Raw genomic sequence first — 26,757 nt, forward strand, 5'->3', positions numbered from 1 at the left:
CGGTAAAGGAGAATCACGTTGAAGAAGATTGTGAGCAAGGAGACGAGTTGTAGGCTTGTCGATCTTACAGAGCCAAGGTCTTGCAAAGGGTTGTAAGTGTTCCTAGTGTCTGTAATCTCTGGATAATCTTTTGATAGTGATTTCCTGGGTTTGGCTGCCCCGGAGAGGTTTTACTTTTAGATTGGTTTCTAAAAAGTTTTCTCTTCGTAACCAAAATATTTGTGTCTGCCTCTTTATTGCTTTATATATTTTGGGTGATTGAATTGTTTATTGCTTCATAGTATTAATTCTGCATAAATTGTGATAAACAAGTTTTTGGAGTCGACATAGCGTTTTTCACGTCGGAATTACGACATCAAACCAATGTGTTGGAAAAGCATTAGCTAAACTTGAAAAAAGGTTCAAGGATGATGCAATGAAGGTGCAAAGGTGGAAGACAGTCCTAAAAGAAGTGGCCGATTTGTCCGGAAGTCCTTTGGGAAAGAGGTATTTTTAACCACTCTTGTGACTTTCCTTCTAGATTATTCTAGATTGTTTTCTAGATTGTTTTTCTTCTGATAAGGGGAGGACTTGTAGTCAGTAGGAGGATTGGGCTTTTGGAAGGGGAGATTATACTACCATTGTCATTGCTTATGGAGAAAAAAGAAAAGAAAAAAAATTCATTGTAACTAGATCATATATATTCCTATTCTTTATAATTCATTAGATGTCTTATTATGTTCTTGTATTCGTAGGAATGAAGCTGAATTTATACGAGAAATCATTGGATGGGTGAATTCGATATTAGTGAAAAAGACATGCTTCCAAGTTGCCGAGTATCCGGTTGGAATAAAGTCCCGTCTACGAGATTTGAAGTCTCTTTTAGACGTGGTGATGAATGACAGTAGATGCATGGTGGAGATCTTCGGAATTGGTGGATTGGTAAGACAACTATCGCCAAAGCCATCTACAACTCAATGACTTCTCAATTCAAAGGTAGTTGTTTTCTTGAAGACATTAGAGAAACTTCCGGCCAAATGGGCCTGATCCATTTGCAAAATAAACTTCTTTCAAAGATCCTAGGAGACTCAAGTTTAAGGGTTGAGACTCTTGATCAAGGAATTACGTTGATAAAAGGGAGGCTTTGCATTTTAAGGGTACTGTTAGTTCTTGATGATGTAGATCAGTTGGTCCAATTAGAAAAGCTAGCTGGAAAATGTGATTGGTTTGGTTCAGGAAGTAGACTCATCATAACAACAAGAAATAAATATTTACTTAATACACATGGAGTTGATTCAACATACCAAGTGAATGAGTTGGATGAAAATGAAGCTCTTAAACTCTTTTGTCGGCATACTTTCAAAAGTGATGAACCTAACGATGGTTTTGTGGAACTCACACAATATGCAATAAGGTATTGTGGAGGATTGCCACTCGCTTTAACAGTTCTAGGCTCGACTCTGAAAGGTAGAGATGTACTTTATTGGGAAAGTTAATTGTTCAAGGACAAAAGAATTCCTAATAAAAAAATTCAAGAAATACTTAGAATAAGTTATGATGGGTTCGAAGACACTGAGAAGGATGCTTTCCTTGACATTGCATGTTTCTTCAAAGGAATGGATGTAGACTGTGTCACAAAAATACTAGATAGTTGTGTCATCGAAGAGCTAAAGGATAAGTGTCTCACAACTCAGTCTTACAAATCATTGGAGATGCATGACTTGCTGCAAGAAATGGGTAGAGAAATTGTTCGACAAGAATCATCCAAAGAACCTGGCAAGCGTAGTAGATTGTGGCTTCATGAAGATGTTTGTCATGTCTTAGAAGGGAATACGGTAAGAATTATGTTAAAAACCCCCTTCTAATTTTAGATTTGTTTCTTTTTCATAAGTTAAGCTACTTGAAAAGTATTGATTCTTTTTTTGGCATAAAAAGTTGCATGCAAATATATGCATGTGGATCCATATATGTTACAAAAAAGAATCAAATGAATCAAATAAGTAGCATGAAATTATTTTCAAAACCAAATTAAAATTACACTATAATTACAATAAAGTCAGACTGTTTAATTGGCTATGTTTTCGTAAAATTGTTTGTGAAATTGTTTTTAAATAACAAGATAGTTAATTTATCATGACCTCTCTTTAGGAGAGAGTTTTTTAAGAGTTTTTGAAAATTAATTTTAAGAGTGTGATGATTGGCCACTTTAGGATATTCCAATAATAAAAACAAATTACTCATTTTGAAAATCTAAAAAAGAAGAAGCAATATACAAAGAGAAACAGATGGAGAATAAGCTTGTTTCTTTCAATAGAGTAATACATGTATAAAGAATTATAATTCTAGCTAGTGTTAAAATACAGAGAACTTTATATATGATTTTGCTGGTATACTTAACTATACATTATCTTATTATTATTATTATTATTATTATTATTATTATTAGCAATACACTTAACTATACATTATCTAGCTAGGGAACAAACAAAATTGAGGGCATATTGATAGATTTACCTGAGTCAGGCTCGATGTACTTGAGTCTCGAAGTCTTCAGGAAGATGAAAAGGCTTAGATTGTTTATAAGACGTAATGCATGCTTTTTTGAAGAGCCAAAATTTTTCTTTAATGAGTTAAGATTGCTTGATTGGCCTTTCTATCCTGGAGAATCTTTGCCATCCAATTTTTGTGGAAAGAACCTTATTGTTTTAAAAATGCCTCATAGTCAATTCAAGGAATTGGAGGGAGTCCAGGTAGACTTATTGTTTTGATTATTTATTTGTTTCAATTATGTTGTAAACTTCCTTTGAACTAATTTCTTTCATCTTTTTCTTTACAGAATTCCCAAAATATGAGAATTATGGATTTCACTAATTGTGAGTTCTTAAAAAAAATTCCTGATGTGTCAAGGATCCCAAATTTAGAGAAATTAGCTCTTGATGGTTGCACAAATTTAGTTGAGATTCATTGTTCTGTTGGATTCCTTGATAAGCTAGTTTATTTGGGTCTTCAAAGATGCCCTAATATTAGGAGTTTTCCAAGACTCCTTAGGTTGAGATCTCTAGAATCACTTGACCTTTGTGGTTGTTCAAAGATTAAGAACTTTCCTGAAATTGAGTGCCAAATGAAATGTTTAAGGTACATCAACTTTGAAGAAACTAGTATAGAGGAACTACCTTCATCCATTGAGTACATCGTTGGTGTTGAAACATTAAATCTACGGTTTTGCACTAACCTTACAAAAATTCCAAATAGCATTCATCAGTTGCAACATTTAAAGAAACTCTCTCTCAGTGGTTGTACTAGTATAAAAGAATTGCCTTCATCCATTGGATACCTGTGTAGGATTGAAACATTAGATCTAGATGGTTGCACAAACCTCATGAATCTTCTGGATAACATTTATCAGTTGCAACATTTGGAGATCCTTAATTTGAAAAAATGCGAGCAACTTCGAGCAATTTTAAGACTTCCATCGAATGTAGTAGAAGTAGATGCTAGCTGGTGCGTGTCATTGACAATATTTTTAGAAGAAGCTAAAAAATCTCAATTACTTAATACGTTGGACCCATTAGATCCTGTGGGGGTTAGAATGACATCTCTGGCACTACAATCGTTGAGTCTTGGAAACAATGTCGTAACAGAAACAGATTTCTCGATTCAACATGATTGCCCTTCTAGTTTGAAATCTATAAATCTATCATATAGCTCTATTGTTAGCCTTCCTACATGGCTCAATAGATTTGTTGGATTGGAGGAGCTTTATTTGGATGGTTGCAAGCAACTTTGAGAAATTCCAGAACTTCCACCAAATATAAAAAATGTATATGCGAGAGGATGCACGTCATTAGAAAGATTTCAATCTCATAATATAAACAATTTACCAATGCTTGAATGGATTGACTTCTCCGAGTGTCATGGACTGCGTGATAATATGGGGGATGCTTTTCAAAGTCTTTTAATGAGTGAGGTACCTCTCTTTCACATATATACTTGTTAGGTTGTGCTTTGATTTCTAGATTGTATCATTGAAAATTTGTCATATTCGTGTAACAGGGACTTCCTAAGGACTGTGATTTTGCCTGTATATTTATGGGAAATAAGATTCCAGATTGCTTCAGCCATCATAAAGAGGTTTCAAATACTGATTGGTGTAAAATAGATATCGATGATCATGCACATTTGGATTCAGTGAATACAATATTTGCTTTCTGTGCTGTCATTGGAACAAAGGATGTACCAGATGAGGAATATTTTGAAATTTTCGTTGAAGTTATCAATGATGGTCAACTAATCTATTTTCATAGGTCTCCTGAGTTATACAAATTACCCGGCTCAGATCGTGTATGGTTGAATTACCATGTTTCATACCATTCTCAGCTAAAGATGGATAAACTTCGAGTTAATTTTGCATGCGAGGATGAAGATGGCGATCTTTCAGACTTCGTGTTCTTCAAAAGTTGTGAACTCCATCTAGAACAAAAGAGATGCCGCGGTGATGATGATGATGATGATGGAAACTTGGAATTCAATTGGTACCCACAACACCAAAGGCATCCTGCAGCCTTAGTGCTCCAGACATACAAAATAGCATCGGCTTCTTGATTTGCCCTCTTAATTGTGGGATCAAATCTTCTTGATCTGGAGATGATCTTGCCATTTTTTGGATCTTAGGTGCAATTGACAAATGGGGTTCAAGTTTGTGCAGGGCACTCAACGATATGGGTTGTAATAATGTAAGTGCTTTGACTTATTTAGACTCCTAGTTTGTAATTGATGTGTAATTATTATTATTATTATTATTATTATTTTCATTACAAGTGAATTTTGGCTGTACATATAATATTGCTTCTTACCCCTCGAAATTCATTACATGTGAAACCAACATGATTCATTTACAGGAATGATGTTAAATGGAGAAACTGATATTCCAATCTCTTCCATGTGTAGTGCTGCTAAGAGGCCGTGCAACTCTTCTTGTGTTCAGTTTATCATCAGAAGAGAAAAATGGACATTTGGATGCTCTAGCTCCTGTGAAGTTGGCAGGCAAAGGTGTAGTCCATGAAATTACTCCAACCATAACTAAATTCATGATATTGTCTTCCATTTATTTTTTTCTTAACAGAGATTTTCGAATGAGAAGTGAGACTAATAGAAAGTTAGAAACCTCTCGTGTATTATTATTTTTAATTATATTATATAAATATATTATAAACTGGTTATTGATTATTAACTGCTTTTGCCTACCCGTAAACTGCTAACTGTGATAATAGCTTAAATGTGCACACTTTTTTTGATTAAAGTAATCATTAGCATACCTTATTTTGTACTAATTCTTGCATTTTATACTTTATTGTGAAATATCTTTCATTCATTAATCTTGAGCTTAAATAGTATATTAATGCAAGAATTTATATTCTGTAGGAATCGATAGAATTTATAGCAGTAAAAATTGTTGAAAGAGCAATGTCCATGCATGAAGATACTAAAGAAGGCAGAATCAGCTTTATTTTGAGAAATGATGATGGATGGTGGGGGCACAGTTAAAGGGCTGGTCGGCAACCTCTTACTTACCCTTGCGCCGACTTGTAATGAACCACCGCTAATTTATCAATGAGCTAAAGCCTAAAGGTAGGAAGAAGAAAAAGTTGGCAAGGGCTGAAAGGCAAAGCCAAAGAAAAAGATGAAAAAGGAAAAAGGAGGAGTTTGGGACAAGTCACCGTCTCAGACAAAATTGGATTGCACATGTCGTGTGGGTGACAATGAGGACAAAATAAAGGTATGAATTAGAAAAAGGAGTTTGGGACAAATCACTTCTGCTTGCTTCTTGGGAAAAAAGAGGCATTCTTCTTCTGCAGTAACCCCCTGCGCCTATGAGTTCAGGTTGGTAGCCTTTGTATTATGTTCATTCTTCTCTGCTTCTTGCTTATTGCCTAGTAATGACTCAACATGCTCTTTATTTATGTAAGGTTCAAATTCATAGTCACATTCACATTCCCATTCCCATTATGGGACAAAAAATTTCTAGTTTAATTAATGTCTTAAGACTAATCGCCAACATTTTAATTAATCGAACGAATTTGGAGCAAAATTGTTCTGGTATGCGACAAATTTGATCGAAGATGGCTGTCATTTTAGGAATTAGTTGTAATGGCTTAATTAATTCTTAACCTGCTAGGAATGTTGAAGGATTTCTTTTGCTCTGAGTTTGTGTGTTTTGCAGTACTTGCATAATCTTACAGGCAACTCACATGCATGCTACAACTTCCCTAGCCTCTCTTTATAATTCTTTTTTGTAAAGTGCTTAAGGTTAAATTATCCACACAAAGCAACCTTAATGAGACTCAAATTACAATTGGCAACCTTAATGAGACTCAAATTACAATTGTTAACGAGTGCATCTCTGTTTTTTTGTTATTTAAGTACTTTTTTAAGGAACTTCTTAATCCAATTCAAAGATTTGGTTATTCATGGAATTTTGCTTGATGAGGTATATATATTGAATGAAACTTTAGTTTTTATAGCTTAGGGATAAAGTTCACATGAACATAAACTTTGCTAAATTTATTCTCTTTCTTCAAGGTCTAGCTAGACATCAGTGAGTAATAATGGTGTCTTCAACTTTTCATCACTAGCTTGCCAAGATTTCGACCCAACCTTACCAATCTTTCAAACTCAATGGGCCAACCAATAGTTACACTTGAAGTTGGTACGTTTTTTTTATGTGTTTGTGTCCCTATAATACATATACATATCCCTACTATATTAAGAATGTTGCAATGCATCTTTAAGGTTGTGAAAGTGGGTGCTACTTGCAATTGATTTTGTAAAATCTCTACGTAATTAATAAAAGATTAAGAATAGTAAGTTAATTTGTTCACTCTTTCCAAACCAAATTCATTTATACCAACCAAGTGCTTATAAGGGTCAGGCTGTTTTAGTTGGTTTCCAACACCAGTATTATTTTCAAGTGATTGAGCAATATGTGAAGATCAAATAGAAAGTAATCCCCTTTCAATCTCGACATTTGTAAACCTTGATTGTTATGTTCTTTCATTCATTCCCTCGTGTTTTTCTTAATTTTAATTTTAATCTTTTTTCTGTGTTACAAGCCTCTCATTTATGACATAAATGCATCCAATTGATTCTTGACATGTACAATGGTTGGTTATCTTAAACCTCAACATTTTCCTCTTTTTCTTGTAGGGTTGGCCTAGCTAGAAGCTTTGGGTTTGCAATTTACCAAATAGTGGACTACTTTGCTGGGTATTGCAACTCTTATCTGTGGCCACATTGCACTATTTATTGGGTGAAGCCCTCTTTGGTTCTTCCTTTGGACTTAGTTTTTTGTTGCCCTATTTTTGAAAACGCATTGGTTTCTTTTCTTGTGGTATTTGCTTTGGTTTCCTGGTGATTTCAACGTACTATCTCATGATCTATAAAAAAATGTCAAGTCAATAAAATCTAAATCATTTAATCAAAATAATAATTAGAATTAAAAAGATGTAAAGTTCTAATTGAAAATAGGCAAATAATGGAATAATAAACTGGAATTAAAATGAAAATTACAAGGTAAATACAAGATAGGTTGCTAATTTTTGTAAGGGTTGAATACAAAATTAGTCCTTGTACTTTGGGTGTGTATCAAATTAATCTTTGGGTTTTCAAAAGTGATAAAATTAGTCCTTAAGCTTTCTAATGGTATAAAATTAATCCTTCCATCTACTCCTGATAGTTTGCTATTTTTCACATGTAAACAAAAATCAAGTGGTCCAATCCTATTATGGTACGTGTATCCTCTTTGCATGATCATTGTCAAATCAACAAATATTGTCAAATCACTTCTCTATCTTGTCACAGGCTACACATCAGCCCTAACATGTTAATAAAAAAATTCCAGATCAGCCATCAAAGTTTCGAACAGTTATCATCTTTCATTACACGAACTATGTTCCCTGTTGGGTTTTGTTTCGTTTACGGAACTTTTCCTTTTAATACAGTCTCTTGAGGTATTTTCTCTGGTTTCCTTGTGTTTAATTTCTATGTACTATATCATCTATAAAAAATAATAATGTTATATATATGTCGAGTCAATAAAATCTAAATCATTGAATCAAAAATAAAAATTATAATTAAACTGTATTTGGATAAATCTATAGAATCTTAATTCAAGTTATAAAGAAAATGAAAATCCAGTATATCTGATCTTAACCAAAATTTAATATCCAAAAAAAGTTTTCATCAAAGTCAGATTGCAACTAAAGCCATCGCAAAGCTTGTGGCTATAAACTTATAAGCTTATAAACAAAACTGCACACAAAAAAAAAAAATGCACAGGCTAATTTTAATGGTAACTTTATTAAAGGTTCCATAACGAGCTAATTTGGTTGGAGAGGGGTGATGAGTAATTTGGTTAGATTGGATACCAATGTCGGTCACCTCAAAGCAGGATCTTTTAAAGTTCATTTGAACTGGATAATATTTAATTTGTTATATTAAAAATATATTTTTATCTTTTTATTTTTTTAAAAAATAAAAATACTTATCCAATATAATAAGCGAAATATTATTTAACTCAAATGAACTGAAAATAATCTTAATATGGTCAGTCAGCTCATCTTTTTCCTCCTTTATAAATTATGATGACTCACCTCAGCGTATAAATTACGGAAGTTACGAATAAAACCTCAAACGTAGGTGTGGTTAGAAAGAAAAGTAATAATTTGGTCACTTCATTATCTTATCGTCCTTGGGAAGACTGGTTGGTCAAAATTTAAATCTGAATGGCACTTTCGACACAAAGCTTTCAACAAACTTACAATATCACTGCGAAGCCTGAAAAGATGTCTCCTCCAATAACTAGGTCTTCAGCTTTTAGGAAGTTGCCAAGAAGTTGCTCTTTTTTCTTTTGACGCCTCACCTCTGTGACCAACTTGTATTCTTGGCTAGCGTTGTTTCTTCTGCAATCCACTCTCAACGATGGCCTTCCACGGAGTTGCTTCGTCTTCTTCATCTTCCTCTTCCGATCGTCAATGGGATTACGATGTGTTCTTGAGCTTTAGAGGTAAAGATACTCGCAACAATTTTACCGCTCATCTCTACGCCGCTTTGGATCGAAACGGAATCAACACCTACAAAGATGATGTCAACCTCAAGAGAGGAGAGAACATTTCACCAGAACTTCTTAACGCTATTGAGAAGTCAAGGATTTCAGTCATTGTGTTATCTCAAAACTATGCATCATCTTCATGGTGCTTGGATGAACTTGCGAAGATCTGTGATTGTAAGGAAATGAAGGGACAAATCGTTGTACCGGTGTTTTACAAGGTACATCCATCAGAAGTACGATATCAAAAAAAGAATACTTTTGGTGAAGCATTTGCTAAACATGAAGAAAGATTCAAGGATGATCGCATGAATGTTCAAAGGTGGAAGACAGCGCTAACAGAAGTGGCTAGTTTGTCAGGGTGGCATTCAGAGAACAGGTATTTCTAACCACACTTTTTATCTTATCAGAAAGAATTCTAAATTGGTTAAAACTTTCATTTACATTAAAATCATATTTTGAAAATTAGTCATTTTTTTTTAACACAAAATGTAATTTTACAAATTTTGTATTGGTAGGAACGAACCTGAATTAATTCAGGAAATCATCGAATGGGTGAATTCGATATTAGTAAAAGAAACATGCTTTCAAGTTGCCCCGTATCCTGTTGGAATAGAGTCATGTGTACAAGCTGTGAAGTCGCTTTTAGATATGGAGAATAAAGAAAGTATACACATGGTAGGAATCTTTGGAATTGGTGGAATTGGTAAGACAACTCTAGCCAAAGCCATCTACAAATCGATTGCTTCTGAGTTTGACAATAGGTGTTTTCTTAGTGACATTAGAGAAACTTGCAGCCAAACAGGCGGTCTGATTAGTTTGCAAAATAAACTTCTTTCTCGGATCCTAGGACGCTCAAGTCTAACAATTGACAATGTTGATGAAGGAATTGGTTTGATAGGGCAAAGGCTTCGCCTAAAAAGGGTACTTTTAGTTCTTGATGATGTGGATCAGTCCGTCCAATTAAAAAAATTAGCTGGAAAAGTTAATTGGTTTGGCTTAGGAAGTAGAATCATCATAACAACAAGAGATGAAAATTTACTAACTAAGCATCAAGTTTTAACATATGAGGTGAAGGAATTGGATTGCAATGAAGCTCTTCAGCTCTTTAGTTATCATGCCTTCGATAGAGATAGACCTAATGATGGTTATGTGGAAGTCACAAAAGATGCAGTGCGTTATGCCGGAGGATTGCCACTAGCTTTAGTGGTGTTAGGCTCTACTCTAAAAGGTAGAGATATACCTTATTGGGAAAGTAAATTGGACGAGTACAAAAGAATTCCTCACAGTGATATTCAAAATAAACTTAGAATAAGTTTTGATGGATTGGATGAAAATGCACAAAGTATTTTCCTTGATATCGCTTGCTTCTTCAAAGGAGAGAATGTAGAATATGTCAAAAAAATGCTAGATAGTTTTGGTTTTATATCATATAGTGGCATCAAAGAGCTAAAGGAAAAGTGTCTTATAACTGAGTCGTCTCCGGGGTCATTGGTGATGCATGACTTGCTACAAGAAATGGGTAGAGAAATTGTTAGACAAGAATCACCTAGAGATCCTGGCAAGCGCAGCAGATTGTGGTTTCATGAGGATGTTCGGTGTGTCCTAGAAGGAGATATGGTAAGAATTATGTTAAAAATACCTTTTAATTTTACATTTGTTTATTTTTCATTAGTTAAGCCACTAGTGTATGTTTTTTTTTTTTTTTTTCATAAAAAATACTTAAAAGTACTTGCATGCAAATATATATATATGTTGATACATATATGCCACGGAAAAGAATCAAATAAGTAGAATAAATTTAATTTCAAACCCAATTTAAAATTACACCATAACTACAATAGAGTCCGACTGTTTTTTGTAAAATTGTTTTCAAATAACAGGAGAGTTGATGGTTGATCAAACATACGCTCCTTTAAAAGGCTTCTAGCCTTCTACCCGATAGGATTTGGAAAGCCAAAGTTTGATCTAAGAAAAAAAAGGCAAATTACTCTTTTGAAAATCTAAAAAATAATAAATAAAAAAAGGGCAATACAAAGACAAAGCAAATCGAGTATAAGCTTATTTCTTTTTACAAAGTAATAAATGCATATATCTATATATTTATATAAAATAGATATAAATTTTATCAAGACTAGAATTATAGTTTTAGCAAGTGTTAAAATATGTAGGACTTTATATTATCATTTTGTTGCTACACTTAACCATACATTGTCTTGCTAGGGAACAAACAAAGTTGAGGGCATATTGATAGATTTGCCAGGTCCAGACCTCATAATACAGCTGAGTCCTAAAACCTTCAAGAAGATGAAAATGCTCAGACTGTTTATAAACCGTAATGCACACTTTTCTGAAGAGCCTAATATTTACTCTAATGAATTAAGAGTGATAGATTGGGCTGAATATCCAGGAGAATCTTTTCCATCCAATTTTCGTGGAAAGAACCTTGTGATTTTAAGAATGGCTCATAGTCGCATCAAGATATTGGAAGGAGTTCAGGTAAAATTTTTATTATCATATTTGTGTTTTTAAATTCTGTTGTAAATTTCTTTCAAAGTTCAAACTAATTTTCCTTTTTTTTTCTTGACAGCATTTCCAAAACTTGACAACTATGGATTTCTATGACTGTAAATTCCTTGAAACAATCCCGGATGTTTCAAGGATCCCAAATTTAGAGTCGTTGAAACTTGTTGATTGCGAATATCTAGTTGAGGTTCATTGTTCTGTTGGATTCCTTGATCAGCTTGTTGAGCTTATCATTACATCCTGCTCTAATCTTAGAAGTTTTCCGAAAATTTTAAAGTTGAGATCTCTAAAATATCTCGAATTTTTTGGTTGTTCAATGCTTAAGAACTTTCCTGAAATTGACTGTCGAATGGAATGTTTAGAGGATATCTACTTTCATGATACTGGTATAGAAGAACTGCCTTCATCCATTAGGTACCTTGTTGGACTTAAAAAACTACATCTAGACAATTCCAAAAACCTTATGAATCTTCCAGATAGCATTCATCAACTACAACATTTAGAGTCTCTTGGTCTCAATGGTTGTACTGGTATAAAAGAACTACCTTCATCATTTGGGTACATGGGTAAGATTGAAAGATTACTTCTAAACAATTGCACAAACCTTACGAATCTTCCAGATAGCATTTATCAGTCACAAAATTTAGTGTATCTTTCTCTCAACAATTGTTCAAAAGTTAGGTTTGTAGAGAAGGTAGAGGATAATAGACAATCCATACCCTCTGTTGTATCTCTAGAGGAATCTGCAATTTCATCTGGGACAGAATTACTACAATTGTTACCTTCGAAAAATTCAAGTGGTTCTATTTTGATGATTCTTCTTCAATAGTATTTTCAAAACTTCGAGAGTTGAATCTTAGAAATTGTACCCTATCAGAATCAAATATCTTCAGCACACTTGATTGTGGCTCCATGTTGTACAAATTAATTCTATCAGGGAGTGATATTGTTACCATTCCACGATGCATCGAAAGTTTTGTTAGATTGAAGTTCCTTGATTTGAATGAATGCAAGCAACTTCGAAAAATTTTAGGACTTCCACCAAATGTAGAAAAGGTAGAAGCTAAGGGGTGCTTGTCATTGGAAATATTTTTAGAAGAAGGTAGAAGATCTCAATTGTTTGATACGGAGGAGCCACCAGAGCCTGTGGGGGTTAGAACGGTAATTCCAGGACAACAATCATTGACAGACCTACATCTATCAGGTAGCGCAATTGTTAGCCTTCCTACATGGTTCAACAAATTTGTTGGATTGAAGAAACTTTACTTGGAAGATTGCAAGCAGCTTCGAGAAATTCTAGGACTCCCACCAAATGTAATAAAAGTGTCTGCTAAGGGGTGCGTGTCATTGAAAATATTTTTAGAGGAAGCTAGAAGATCTCATTTGTTTAATACCGTGGACCCACAAGAGCCTGTTGGGGTTGAAGCGGTATCTCTAACACAGCAATCATTGGAAGGAATGTTTCAACTTGAATGCCCTTTCAACAGTTTGGTACGTCTAGATCTATCAAGTAGTGCTATTGTTAGCCTTCCTTCATGGTTCAACAGATTTGTTCCATTGGGTAGCCTTAGCTTGGAAGGTTGCAACCAGCTTCGAGAAATTCCACAACTTCCACCAAATATAGACTATGTCTATTTGGGTAGATGCACGTCTTTGGAAAGATTTCCATTTAATAACATATTCAATTTTCCAAAGCTTCGATGGATTGACTTCTCGGATTGCCCTGAACATATAGGGAATGCTCTACAATATCATTTATTCAGTGAGGTATCTCTCTCTCCCTCTCTCACTCTCTCCCTCTCTCACTCTCTCATATATGTACATGTTACAATGTATCTTGATTTGTTGGTTGTATCACTGAAAATCTGTTATATCCGTGTAATAGGGACATCGTAAGGTCCGTAGATTTGGCTGTTTATTTCAGGGAAACAAAATTCCAGATTGCTTCAGCTATCGTAAAGAGGTTTCAAATACTAATTTGTGTGAAATGGAAATCACCGGGCCTGTACATTTGAATTCAAAGAATACAACATTTGCTTTCTCTGCTGTTATTGGAATGAGCGATGGACAAGATGGAGATATTTTTCAGATTCATGTTGAAGTCACCAATAATGGTCAACCAATCAATTATAGTTCCTCCATGGAGACATATAAGTCATCCAGCTCAGAATGTGTATGGTTGGATTACAATGGTTCATGCCATTCTCAGCTAAAGATGGATAATCTTCGAGTTAAATTTGAGTGTAAGGATTTCAGTTATAATCCTTCAAAGACGGTGTTCTTTAAAAGTTGCGGATTCCATATAGAACAAAGATATGAAGAGGAAGCGATAGGTTTAATGGATGGTGTTGAACTTTCTAAGAGATGTCGTGATGATGATGATGATGGTGATGGCAACTTGGAATCCAATTTGTACCCCCAACAAAAGAGGGACAAGAGATAATCTTGGGACCAGAAAATTTTATAGCTGCTAAGATCTGAGAATGAAATGCTTCTCAACACCCTTGTGATGGACTCAAGTCTACCTACATGGCAAACTGGTGCTTCCATGTGTCAGGCCTGTGTTACAGGCACCTGCTTTTGTGATCTGCCTTCTGCCAAGGAATTTCAGATGCAGAGGATATGGTGAATTGCTATTACATCAATCAAATCACCCCAGAACTTGGGTTATAATAATGTAAGTGCTTCACATATTGAAACTTGGGTGTACACATAATATTGCTTCTTACCCCTTGGGATTCAAAGCATGGTGTAGAAATTAATATTACTTGTTTACAGGAATGATGATGGTGATATAGACATTAGCTTTATTTTGAGAAATGGTGATGGATGGTGGTGGTACAATCAAAGGGCTAGTTGGCAACCTTGAGTCAAAGGATTCAACACCCTTGTGTGATTTGGTATGTATGTTCTTGAATGGCATTCATGTTGATTGTGGCCGAGTGGGTTTGATGTGAATAATTTTCTTCTCTTTTTTTTCACTAAATAAAAAAGAATTCTATGACATTAAGAATGATATTTTTTGATTGAAAAGAATTCCATTGCAGGGCTTTCAGAAATGCATGTTACAAAGCTATCCAAACCAAAGTTGTTGTGCTCCATATTCTTATGGCTTGTGAAACTAATCCAGCCTCCTGAAAGTGGTATGATGAAATGGTTTGAAATACTGCTTTCTAAAGCACATACTCCCTTGGTCTTTTTTTCCATTTTGAATATTAATCCCAATAGCCTTTTGTTTTTGGATTGGTAAGTAAATAAGTACTTTGCTTTCTATCCTATTCTTACTTGGAAAGGAAGTGCTATTTATTTGAATCATGATCTTCATGTTGCTGCAGGCCCTAGGAGATTGCCACAACTCTATTATCGTTGCCCAAATTACATTTAAACTGGATTTTAGCTTTATGCTTCTGCTTAATTTTAGTTGCTAAAGAGGCCGAGCTAAATGACTAAAATTCTTGTAGTGTGTTATGTAAGGATATAAATTTCCTACAATTCATCTTTTTTGTTGGATAAAAGCACTATTCACTTTAATCGGAGTACGGTTCTTTCAATTTCAAATGAAATATATTGTATCCATTTTATAGTCAATGTTGAAATTAAGCTTGTACATCCAATTGTGTATATGAAGTTAATATTAACACGTTTTTTTTTTTTAAAAAAAAAAAATTAAATAATGTAAAATCTTAATTATATCGTTAAATATGTCAACTTTAAATCTTAACTATTAAATGAATACTCTTCGTTACAAAATAAAAGGGATCCCTGTCCACTTTAATCACTCAAGCTATTCATTTATCGGGGTGCATGTGTTGGAGAAAGCATTAAACTATTATGTGGGCTTCCGCTTAATCACTTGTTTAACTGATGCTGCTGAGCCTGGCTGTTGCCATTGGATCCGGTTTATAGGAACATCAAAACCGTAAGCCTGGCTTTAGGTAGATGTAAATTTTAGACCCATAAAATAATATTCAGGTCTTCAATATTGAAATGATTTTTAAATAGTTAAAAGTGCAAATGCATAGTTTGATAAGACATGGTATAGTAAAGAGGGAACATGCTGTAGGTTGGGGTGGGGTCTCTCACTAAATGATTTTTAGATAATAATTACGTCTGTTTTTGCAAGCTTGAGGGGGCAGGCACTGGTGAAATAATGTCCCTTACTTTGTGAGGCTATTATATTGTAGCTTTCTTTTATATGGTTGGAGATTAAATAATCACCTCGTTCCAAATTCAGTTTGAACTTGGATTTGGTACACGCTTGTCTGTCCACTTCTTCATAATTCTACTTGTTTTCAGTTTTGATCGAGTAAACGTTGGAATTGGCAAAGCTTCACGAAACATGACTTTTTGTATACCTTTGAATCAGCTTTCCAACGTACTAAACTTGCTTCCTTCCGATGTCATATAATCGCGTAGAGATATGACTTTTTCTCTAAGACTGATATGATGAAAAATTACTCCAGCTAGGGCATTACAGTCGCCTTTCAAGTCAGCGATTCTCAGAGTGTTCTGTAACATTTTTTACCCACAAAATTCCGTACTGGCATTGTCACATCACAACATTAATATAAAATAAAAGGACTTCATGTCATCCTTATTGTTGATCACTTGCAAATAATGGACATCATGGATTGGGCCCATGTCGAATTTAACAATATTAATATTGCATGTAGGACTTGAAGAGAGAGTCTTGGTATCCAGACAAACTTAACCCATTGATTTATTCTCATGGTCTACATTTCTCTGATTTATTCTTGGTCAAAAAAGGAGAAATGCATGTGGATGAACAGTCGTCAGTGCTTCAATATCACGACAAACCTCATAAAGACTACAATGACTCTTAGAATTGACTTAACATGTAAAATAAAAGGACTTCATGTCATCCTTATTGTTGATCACTTGCAAATAATGGACATCATGGATTGGCCCATGTCGAATTTAACAATATTAATATTGCATGTAGGACTTGAAGAGAGAGTCTTGGTATCCAGACAAACTTAACCCATTGATTTATTCTCATGGTCTACATTTCTCTGATTTATTCTTGGTCAAAAAAGGAGAAATGCATGTGGATGAACAGTCGTCAGTGCTTCAATATCACGACAAACCTCATAAAGACTACAATGACTCTTAGAATTGACTTAACATGTTCACATACAATTGCTTCCCTGTTGTAGAAAGACAGCAAGAAGAAAGTTGCCAAACAAGTTTCTCTGTTTAACTTCAAATAGAGGTGTTTCTGAGTTCTGCAGTTATCTCTAGTAAGCAGTAATCAATATAATCACTTCTTCATATCCATGGCCTTCCAAGAAGTCTCTTCCTCTTCCTCTTCCTCTTTATCTTCCACTTCCTCTTCCTCATCTTCCACCCGTCAATGGGTTTACGATGTGTTCTTGAGCTTTAGAGGCGAAGATACTCGCAACAATTTTACTGCCCATCTATACGACGCTTTGGTTCGAATGGCAATCAACACCTACAGAGATGATGACGACCTCAAAAGAGGAGAGAACATTTCACCGGCACTTCTCAAGGCTATTGAGGAGTCGAGGATTTCAGTCATTGTGTTTTCTCAAAACTATGCATCATCCTCATGGTGCTTGGACGAACTTGTAAAGATCCTTGAGTGTAGGGAAACAATGGAACAAATCGTTGTACCAGTGTTCTACAAGGTAGATCCATCGGAAGTACGGCATCAAAGAAAGAGTTTTGGAGTAGCATTCGCCAAACATGAAGAAAGGTTCAAAGATAAGCAAATGATGGTGCAGAAGTGGAGGACAGCCCTAACACAAGTGAGCAATTTGTCTGGGTGGCATTTAGGGAACAGGTATTTCTTACCTTAATTATAGATTTTTTTTTTTTTTTTTTTTTCTGGTTCTAGTTACAAACATGCACTACTAATTTTTTGAAATTTTTTTCTTGGTCAATTTTTTACCTTATCAAAGAATTCTACATTCGCTAAAACTAATTTCATTTTCTTTAAGATCATATTTTGGTAATTAGTCATTTTTACATCAATAGAAAATTCCACCAAAAATGGGTCCCGTTTATTAATATGTTTTGGATTGTATTTTTGTTTTTGATTTGAAACAATGTTAGGATGTTCTATAAAGATAAAAACAATTTTGAGTGTATAAGCTTATAAAAGCCAATAAGCCCAAATACTTCACCAAATAATTGAAACACAAAATTCTCTCCCACACCACTTTTACGCCCACTTGGCCATTTTCCTGCCAAGGCAATTTTTATAACCACTATAAAATATGAACACACTTAGGATAAATTAAACCACAGTAAAAGTGGACCAAACCATCTGATGCCAATCAACCTTTTGTAGTTTACATCTCACTGCATCCCAAGTGTCACAGCATTTGTAGCATTCCAAAAGTTTGTTTTGGGATGAAAAAAAAAAGAATAATAATTTTGTTCCTCTCAATAAAAAAATAACTCTGTTTGTTTGTTAATGTATTTTGGAAGGTTTTTTTTTTTTTTTTTTTTTTTTTAAAAAAAAAAATGTCTTTCTAAAGAGGTAATGATCTAACATAAATATAAAAATAGTTTTTGGAAAAACATATTTTTGTTCCTTGATCGATTGAAAAAAATGGGTTCCATTTGTTAGTGTATTTTAGAGAATGTTTTATAGTTTTTATTTTAAAAAATGGGAAAAATATAAAAAAGCCCCCCAAACTACCAGCCGCTTTCGATTTAGCCCCCTAATGTTCCAAAAGTGATAAAGTAGCCCCCAAACTACCAAACTATTGCATTTGGGGCACTTTGTTAGTCAAAACCGTCAGTTTGGACGGAAACTGCAAAACAACGTCGTTTTCTTATGGGTAAGTTACTACAATGCCCTTTTATGAAAAAAAAAATTTTGGGAAAAAATATAAAAAAGCTCCCCAAACTGTTAGCCGTTTTCATTTTAGCCTCCTAATGTTCAGAAAGTGATAAAGTAGCCGCTCAACAAAATGACGTCGTTTTGAATTTACGTCCAAACTGACGGTTTGGACTAACGGAGTGGTCAAAATGCAATAGTTTGGTAGTTTTGGGGGCTACTTTATCACTTTTGAAATATTATGGGGCTAAATCGAAAATAACTGGTAGTTTAAGAGGGCTTTTTTATATTTTTCTTATAAAAAATATTTTGATGTGAGGTACACATAAAATCAGTTTTGAATATCTTATAAATATTTTATATTTTAAATTGTTTGTTAATATTAATATAAAAATGTCACTCTATAGCTAATATATATAAATATTAGAAAGAAGACAACTTGAAAATATAATGAAAATATGAAGGCAAAAATAATTAGGACTTCAAGTTTGGATCAAAATGACAACATGTTTAGAATGTATTTTGTCCCCTTTTTAAATGCTAAGGAAATTGACTAAATAGCTTACAGGATACAATGAAGCCCAAATTTTACTTGAAAATAGCATTTTTTAGAGTAGCAATAAATACCTTAACAAGAGAATAGCACAAAAGATAGTTTATAGGAGAGTATATGAGATAGACAAAAATTAGCTATAAACTATAAACCAGTCTAATAAAGTGACATGTATCTCTTAACATGTGAGAAAAACATATATTTTTTTAATAATATATGCTTCTCATATGTTTTTTTAATAGGTAAGGGACACATGTTACTTTATTAGATTAGTTTGTATGAATTAGCTATAAACCAATTTGTAGCAAATTTTTGTCCATATGAAATTGTGTCTTTGCCTACAACCAAATGGTCATATTATAGTGATTTTGGACACATCAAATGGTCCAAGATCATTTGATCTAACCATCACAAAATGTGACCACCAATTCCACTTTAATAGACATCATAAATTGCACATTAACCCATTCCAACGGCTAGAAATGTTTAGATATATCATTATTTTTGCATCTGAAATGGTTGGCTTGGTCAACCAAGCTCTCTTAGTCAATCGAGAATCGTTCGAGGATTCTACGGAGCCTCTCGTGCAAAGTGCAATGTGCACCTCAAAGTGCTCAAAGACATTGCCATTGCCATTGCCATTGTCATTGCCATTGCCCTTGCACGTGTCACATTTCACGTTATGTGTGCGCGTGTTGCATGACGCAGGCGGCTTTGCAGTTCTCTTATCTCAATTTTCTCTCGTAAGTAGTAGTCTTGCAACTTCGTCCATGGCCTTCCACGGAGCTTCTTCGTCTTCCTCTTCCTTTTCTCTCTCATGCCTCAATGGGATTACTGTGTATTCTTGAGTTTTAGAAGTGAAGATACTCGCAAAAATTTTATTGCCCATCTATACACAAATTTGTGTCAAATGTGAATCAACTCCTTCATGGCCGACAAGCTTAGAAGTGTCGAAAAATTTCGACAGCACTTCTTGAAAGCCATTGAAGCGTCAGAGATTTCAATCATTGTAAAAATACGCATCATTCTGATGGTGCTTGGACGAGCTAATGAAGATCCTAAAGAGTAGAAATAAAGGGGACAATACATTCTATCGTTGTTGTACGACATAGATCCGTCAAAAATACTAAATCAAACCAATATTTCTAACCACTCTTAAACTTGAAAAAATGTTCAAAGATGATGAAATGAAGGGGAAAGGGTGGAAGACAACCCTAAGAGGTGTGGCTAATTTGTCTAGGAGGCTGTTAGGAAACAAGTATTTATAACCGAGTAATGTTAGGGGTCCTCTTTGTTAGTTCTTTTGTTGGCTAATTCGGTGATCAAAACGGAAGTTCCAAAGCAACAAGATCCATCGACAAGGCAAGGTCGCTAGGACGGGAAGATTACCCATTCAGACGTGGAAATCCGAGAGCTCAAATTTAGATTTTCATGCTAGCTGTCCGGACATGAGAATAGCCTGTCTGGACACAATTTCCATAAAGTTCCCGTCTGCTTCCTATCTGCATGCTCTCCGGACTCGTACGTCTTCGAACTTGTTTTTAGAGTTGCCGTCCGGACAGGCATTTCCTCTGTCCGGACACCACACATCAGATTCTATTTTTAAACGTGTGTAAAGTGTGTGATGCGTCTAGGGTTTTAGTGACTCATATATATTCATCTCTATTGTTAGAGAGAATGAACGAAATTCTACCCTAGGTTTCGTGAGAGGTTGTGCTTAGAGAGAACATCTGTGGTGAGCCTAATCGTTTCTCTTAGAGGATTATTCTTAGTTTCATTGTGTGCTTCATGAATTAAATAAACTCAACCAATTCCTTTGTTTTGGATGGTATAATTTGCTTAAATAACTTATTCATCACCTAAAATTGAAAATGAACTTTCCATTTATTGCGGTATATATAATTTTTGTACCACCAACTTTTCTTTATAGTCTTACCTGTTTAATACATGCATAATTTTTTTTTTCTTTTTTTCTTTTTGTATGAAAGCATCACATTAGATATTTTGTTATCTTTTTGTATTGGCAGGAGTGAACCTGAATTTATACGTGAAATCATTGAATGGGTGAATTTGATATTAGTAAAAAAGACATACTTTCAAGTTGCCCAATATCCAGTTGGAATAGAGTCTCGTGTACAAAAGGTGAAGTCGCTTTTGGATATAGAGAAGAATGACAGAATACGCATGGTAGGGATCTTCGGAACTCGTGGAATTGGTAAGACAACTCTCTCCAAAGCCATTTACAACTCAATTGATGCTCAGTTTGAATGTAGTTGTTTTCTTGAAAACATTAGCGAAGCTTCCAGCCAAAAGGATGGTCTGATCCAATTGCAAAACAAACTTCTTTCAAAGATCCTAGGAAATTCAAGTCAAGTGGTTGACAATGTTGATCGAGGAAGTACTTTGATAAAGCAAAGGCTTTCCCGTTTAAGGATACTTCTAGTTCTTGATGATGTGGATGATTCTCTCCAATTAGAAAAGTTAGCTGGAAAATGTGATTGGTTTGGCTTAGGAAGTAGAATTATCATAACAACAAGAGATAAACCTTTACTTCTTGCACATGGAGTTTATTCAACATACGAGATGAATGGGTTGGATCATGATGAATCTCTTCAACTTTTTTGTTGGAATGCCTTTAAAAGAGACAAACCTAATGACGGTTATGTGGAAATTGCAGAAGATGCAGTACGTCATAGTGGAGGATTGCCACTAGATTTAACAACGCTAGGCTTGGCTCTAAAGAAAAAGAGATATACTTTGTTGGAAAAGAAAACTGGACGAGTACAAAAGAATTTCTAATAAAAAAATTCAAAAAAAAATTAGAATAAGTTATGATGGGTTGGAGGACACTAAAATGACATTTTCCTTGTCATTGCATGTTTTTTCAGAGGACGGAAAGAAGGTTATGTCATTGGAATATTAAAAAAAAAAAAAAAAAGTAATTTCTTTCCAAAAAATGGTATTGAAGTGCTTGTAGATAAGTCTCTCATATATATTACTTCATTTAAGAGGAGATTACTTATGCATGATTTGATGCAAGAAATGGGTTGAGAAATTGTTCAAGAGGAATCACCAAAGAACCTGAGGAACATAGTAGCTGGTTGTGGCTTCGTGAAGATGTTCGTCATGTCCTAGAAGAAAATACGGAAAGACTTATGTTAAAAATCTTTCATAATTTACATTTGTTTATTTTTCATAAGTTAAGCTACAAGAAAAATATTGAACTTTTTTTATTTAAAAAATGCCGAAAAACTATATATATATATCTGTGTGTGAGTATACATTTGTATTACACAGAAGAATTATATACGTAGAATGAATTTAATTTCAAACCCAAAGGAAAATTATACCATAATTACAACAGTGTCTGAATGGTTAATTGGCTTGGTTTTCGTAAAACTATTTGTAAAATTGTTTTCAAATAACAGGATGGTTAATTTATCATGACTCTCTTGAGATTTTATAAAATAAATATTATTTGAGATTTTACAACATAACAATTTGACTTGCAGTTAGATGTTTATGACACTTCAAGGGTTTTTTTTTTTTGTAACACACTTCAAGGGTTGAATATATATGTAAATATTAGAGATGCTCATAGTAGAAGGAGAACATATGAGGTTAATCCCACCTGGAGAAAAATAAAAATAAAAATCCAATTAGAAATTTTAAATACTATAATGTACTTTTTTAAAATTTTAAATATAATTTTTGGAAAATTAGTTTTTAATAAAAACATTTTTCAAAACAAAGCACAAAATTTTTTACAAAGAAAAAAAAAAACAATTTTCGAATATTTGAAAACATATGCTCACTTTTCAGATGTGGAGGCTGGTCTTATTGTTTAAGAAAAATAAATAAAAAATAGAAAAAAGAAAAGAAGTGAAAACTGGCCTCTGTGGTTGAAGGCCGCCCCTTCAATGGAGTCAAGTAGAGAATCACCCCATTCGTGCCTCTCACAGAAGGAAACCCACCTCCCCCTTTAAGTGAAGGATTGGGGTCCGCTTTTAATTCTTTTTTTTTAAAAAAAAAAAAAGAAAATAGAAAAAAGAAAAAAATTAATTATAGGATAAGTGGCGCAATTTGATTGGTGCTGACGTGTCGTTCTGTTCAGTTTTGAACGAAATTTTAACAGATGTACCATTTCCGTCTTTATGAAAACTACATGTACCTCTTCTGATAAAAATGAAAACTTAGAGAGCAAAAAATAAAGAGTTCAAACCTTGGGTTTTTTTTAGTATTTAACCATTTTTTTTTTAATTTTTTTCTCAAATACAGTACTTCTTAAAATTTTACCAAACTAAATTTTCATTTATCAACCCACATGCAATACTTTTTTAAAATGTGGCCTCTACTAAATCAATTCTAAATTTACACATTTTTCAAAATCCAAAACACTACTCAAAACTATACCAAACATATATAGTGACTCTCAATAATTTGTTATTCATTTTACAATAACAAATAAAAAAAAATGATGAATAATATTACAAAAGAGCTTAATAAATGGAATGCCTTTAATTAAAAAGAATGCTAAAATAACAATTTAGTTCTTGAAGTTAAATTTCTTCAAATAGTTAACAGATTTCATTAGTGTTCCACTTCAACACCAATAAAATGATGACACGTGTCACCCTTAATAAAAAATATAAATATATTAAATATATAAAATGAAAAAACTAAAAAATTATTATTATTATTATTTTTTAAATAGAGGGCAGCCATCATCTTGGGGGAAGGAGTGGCGAGCCAATTGAGTTACGCATTTGAGATGTACTATGCTAAATTATCATTTATTTAAAAAATTTAAACTAATAGAAATAAGTAAATTTAATTATTTAATTAATACTTTACCAGTAATTTTTAGAGACAAGTGATTAACATGATATTCGAATAGGTTTTGAGTTTAGATATTATCTATGTAATTCATAATTCATTTTAATTAGACACTATGTCAAGATATATTTTTCTCGAAGACTAATATGATGAAAAACTACCCCAGCTTGGTCATTGCTGTCACCTTGCAGGTCAATAATTTTCAGAGTGTTCTGTAACATGTTTTACCAACATTAATATAAAATAAAAGGACTTCATGTCATCATCCTTATTGATGATCACTTGAAAGTAATGGACATCATGGGCCCATGTCGAATTTAACATTAATCATAATATTGCGTGGAGGACTTGAAGGGAGAGTCTTGGTATCCAGATAAACTTTACCCATTGATTTATTCTCATGGCCTACCTTTCTTTGATTTATTCTTGGTCAAAAAAGGAGAAATGCATGTGCATGAATAGTCGTCAGTGCTTTCAATATCACAACCTCCTCATAAAAACTACAATGACTCTTAGAATTGACTTGACAAGTTCACATACAATTGTTTCCCCTGTGGTAGAAAGACAGCAAGAAGGAAGTTGCCAAACAAGTTTCTCTAGATGCTCATAACAGAAGGAGAACATATGAGATTAATTAATCCCACCTTGAGAAAAAAAAAAAAAAAAATCTAATTAGAGATTTCAAATACTATAATGTACTTTTTTAAATTTTAAATATAATTTTTGGAAAATTAATTTTTAATAAAAACATTTTTCAAAACAAAGTACAAAATTTTTTACAAAAAAAAAAAAAAAAAAAATTTAGAAAACGTCCTACACACCATCGTAATCGAATATTTGAAAACATATATATGCTCACTTTTCAGATGTGGAAGCTGGTCTTATTGTTTAAGCAAAATAAATAAAAAATGGAAAAAAAAAAAGAAAGAAAAGAAGTGAAAACTGCCCTTGTGGTTGAAGGCCGCCCCTTCAATGTAGGCAAGTAGAGAGCCACCCCATTCTCGCAGAAGGAAACCCACCTCGCCCCTTAAGTGAAGGGATGGGGTCAGCTGGTGGAGGCCAACGTCCAAGAGATTTTTTTTGTTCTCAATTTTTATTTTTTTTCCAAATACACTTGTTAAAATTTTACCAAGCTAAATTTTCATTTATCAACCCACATGCAACACTTTTCTTAAAATGTGGCCTCTACTAAATCAATTCTACATTTACACATTTTTCAAAATTCAAAACACTTCTCAAAACTATATCAAACATAACCACTCTCAATAATTTGTTATTCATTTTAGAATAACTAATAAAATTTTTTTGATGAATAATATTACAAAAGAGCTTAATAAATGGAATGCTTTTAATTAAAAAAAAAAAGAAAAAAGGCTAAAATAACAATTTAGTCCCTGCAGTCAAATTTCATTAAACAGTTAATGGATTTCATTAGTGTGCCACGTCAACACCAATAAAATGATGACACGTGTCACGCTTAATAAATAATATAAATATATAAAATGATAAAACTAAAAAATTATTATTATTATTATTTTTAAAATAGAGGGCAGCCACCATCATGGGGGAGGGAGTGGCGAGCCAATTGAGCTACGCATTTGAGATATACTATGTTAAACTATCATTTATTTAAAACACTTAAACTAATAGAAAGAAGTAAATTTAATTATTTAATCAATACTTTAACAGTAATTTTTAGAGACAAGTGATTAAACATGATATTAGAATAGGTTTTGGAAATGTTCAACTTTCTAAAGAGAGGAAGAGCCCCTCTCTCTCGAATCATGAAACCTTTCTAAAATCCCCTCTACTTATAGGTTCCGTTGTCATACACCTGCTCTCATGCAGGTGAAGTTCATATATGTGAAACTATATTCCATTTAAAAATGTCTAATTGTTTTTAATCTTTTAAATAATTTTTGTTCATGAATTAAATAAACTCAACCAATTCCCTTTGTTTTGGATGGTATAATTTGCTTAAATAACTTATTCATCACCTAAATTTGAAAAAGAGCATTCCATTTATTGCGGTATGTATAGTTTTTGTACCACCAACTTTTCTTTAGTCTTACGTGTTTAATACATAATTTTTATTTTTTTATATAAAAGTAAAACATTAGATATTTTGTTATCTTTTTGTATTGGCAGGAATGAACCTGAATTTATACGTAAAATCATTGAATGGGTGAATTCGATATTAGTAAAAAAGACATACTTTCAAGTTGCCCAATATCCGGTTGGAATAGAGTCTTGTGTATAAAAGGTGAAGTCGCTTTTGGATATAGAGAAGAAAGACAGAATATGCATGGTAGGGATCTTTGGAACTCATGGAATTGGCAAGACAACTCTCTCCAAAGCCATCTACAACTTGATTGATGCTCAGTTTGAACGTAGTTGTTTTCTTGAAAACATTAAAGAAGCTTCCAGCCAAAAGGATGGTCTAATCCAATTGCAAAATAAACTTCTTTCAAAGATCTTAGGAAGTTCAAGTCCAGTGGTTGACAATGTTGATCAAGGAAGTACTTTGATAAAGCTAAGGTTTTCCCGTTTAAGAATACTTTTAGTTCTTGATGATGTGGATAAGTCAATCAAACTAGAAAAGTTAGCCTAAAAAGGTGATTGGTTTGGCTTAGGAAGTAGAATCACCATAACAAGAAGAGATAAACTTTTACTTCGTGCACATGGAGTTGATTCAATATACGAGATGAATAGGTTGGATCATGATGGTTATCTGAAAATGTTGTACGTTATAGTGAAGGATTGCCACTAGATTTAACAACGCAAGGGTTGGCTCTAAAGGAAAAAATATATACTTTGTTGGCAAAGAAAACTGGACAAGTACAAAAGAATTTATAGTAAAAAAATTCAAAAAAAAAATTAGAATAATTTGTGATGGGTTGGAAGACACTGAGAATGACATTTTCCTTGTCA

General features: G+C 33.5%; 3 protein-coding genes and 1 pseudogene across 3 annotated transcripts; all 4 read left to right on the top strand.

The window, feature by feature from the left end:
* Positions 1-415: 415 nt before the first annotated feature.
* Positions 416-4,581, top strand: LOC132185521 (disease resistance protein Roq1-like; annotated as a pseudogene).
* Positions 4,582-8,955: 4,374 nt separating this feature from the next.
* LOC132185522 (TMV resistance protein N-like) lies at positions 8,956-15,139 on the top strand. The gene is made up of 7 exons (XM_059599286.1): positions 8,956-9,461; positions 9,601-10,702; positions 11,306-11,581; positions 11,673-13,375; positions 13,494-14,285; positions 14,387-14,508; positions 14,656-15,139. Exons 1-4 carry the CDS (start codon positions 8,956-8,958, stop codon positions 12,435-12,437), a joined length of 2,649 nt encoding a protein of 882 aa, XP_059455269.1. The 3' UTR covers positions 12,438-13,375; positions 13,494-14,285; positions 14,387-14,508; positions 14,656-15,139.
* LOC132185523 (probable disease resistance protein RPP1) lies at positions 12,521-14,051 on the top strand. The gene is made up of 2 exons (XM_059599287.1): positions 12,521-13,375; positions 13,494-14,051. The coding sequence occupies exons 1-2, from the start codon at positions 12,521-12,523 to the stop codon at positions 14,049-14,051; spliced, it is 1,413 nt and encodes a 470-aa protein (XP_059455270.1).
* Positions 15,140-16,817: 1,678 nt separating the features above from the next.
* Positions 16,818-22,231, top strand: LOC132185011 (disease resistance protein RPV1-like). Its single transcript, XM_059598828.1, has 2 exons — positions 16,818-17,432; positions 21,018-22,231. The coding sequence occupies exons 1-2, from the start codon at positions 16,906-16,908 to the stop codon at positions 21,787-21,789; spliced, it is 1,299 nt and encodes a 432-aa protein (XP_059454811.1). The 5' UTR covers positions 16,818-16,905; the 3' UTR covers positions 21,790-22,231.
* The last annotated feature ends 4,526 nt before the right edge of the window (positions 22,232-26,757 follow it).

This window comes from Corylus avellana, chromosome ca6, assembly GCF_901000735.1.
Source record: "Corylus avellana chromosome ca6, CavTom2PMs-1.0".
In the NCBI taxonomy this organism is placed as follows: Eukaryota; Viridiplantae; Streptophyta; class Magnoliopsida; order Fagales; family Betulaceae; genus Corylus; species Corylus avellana.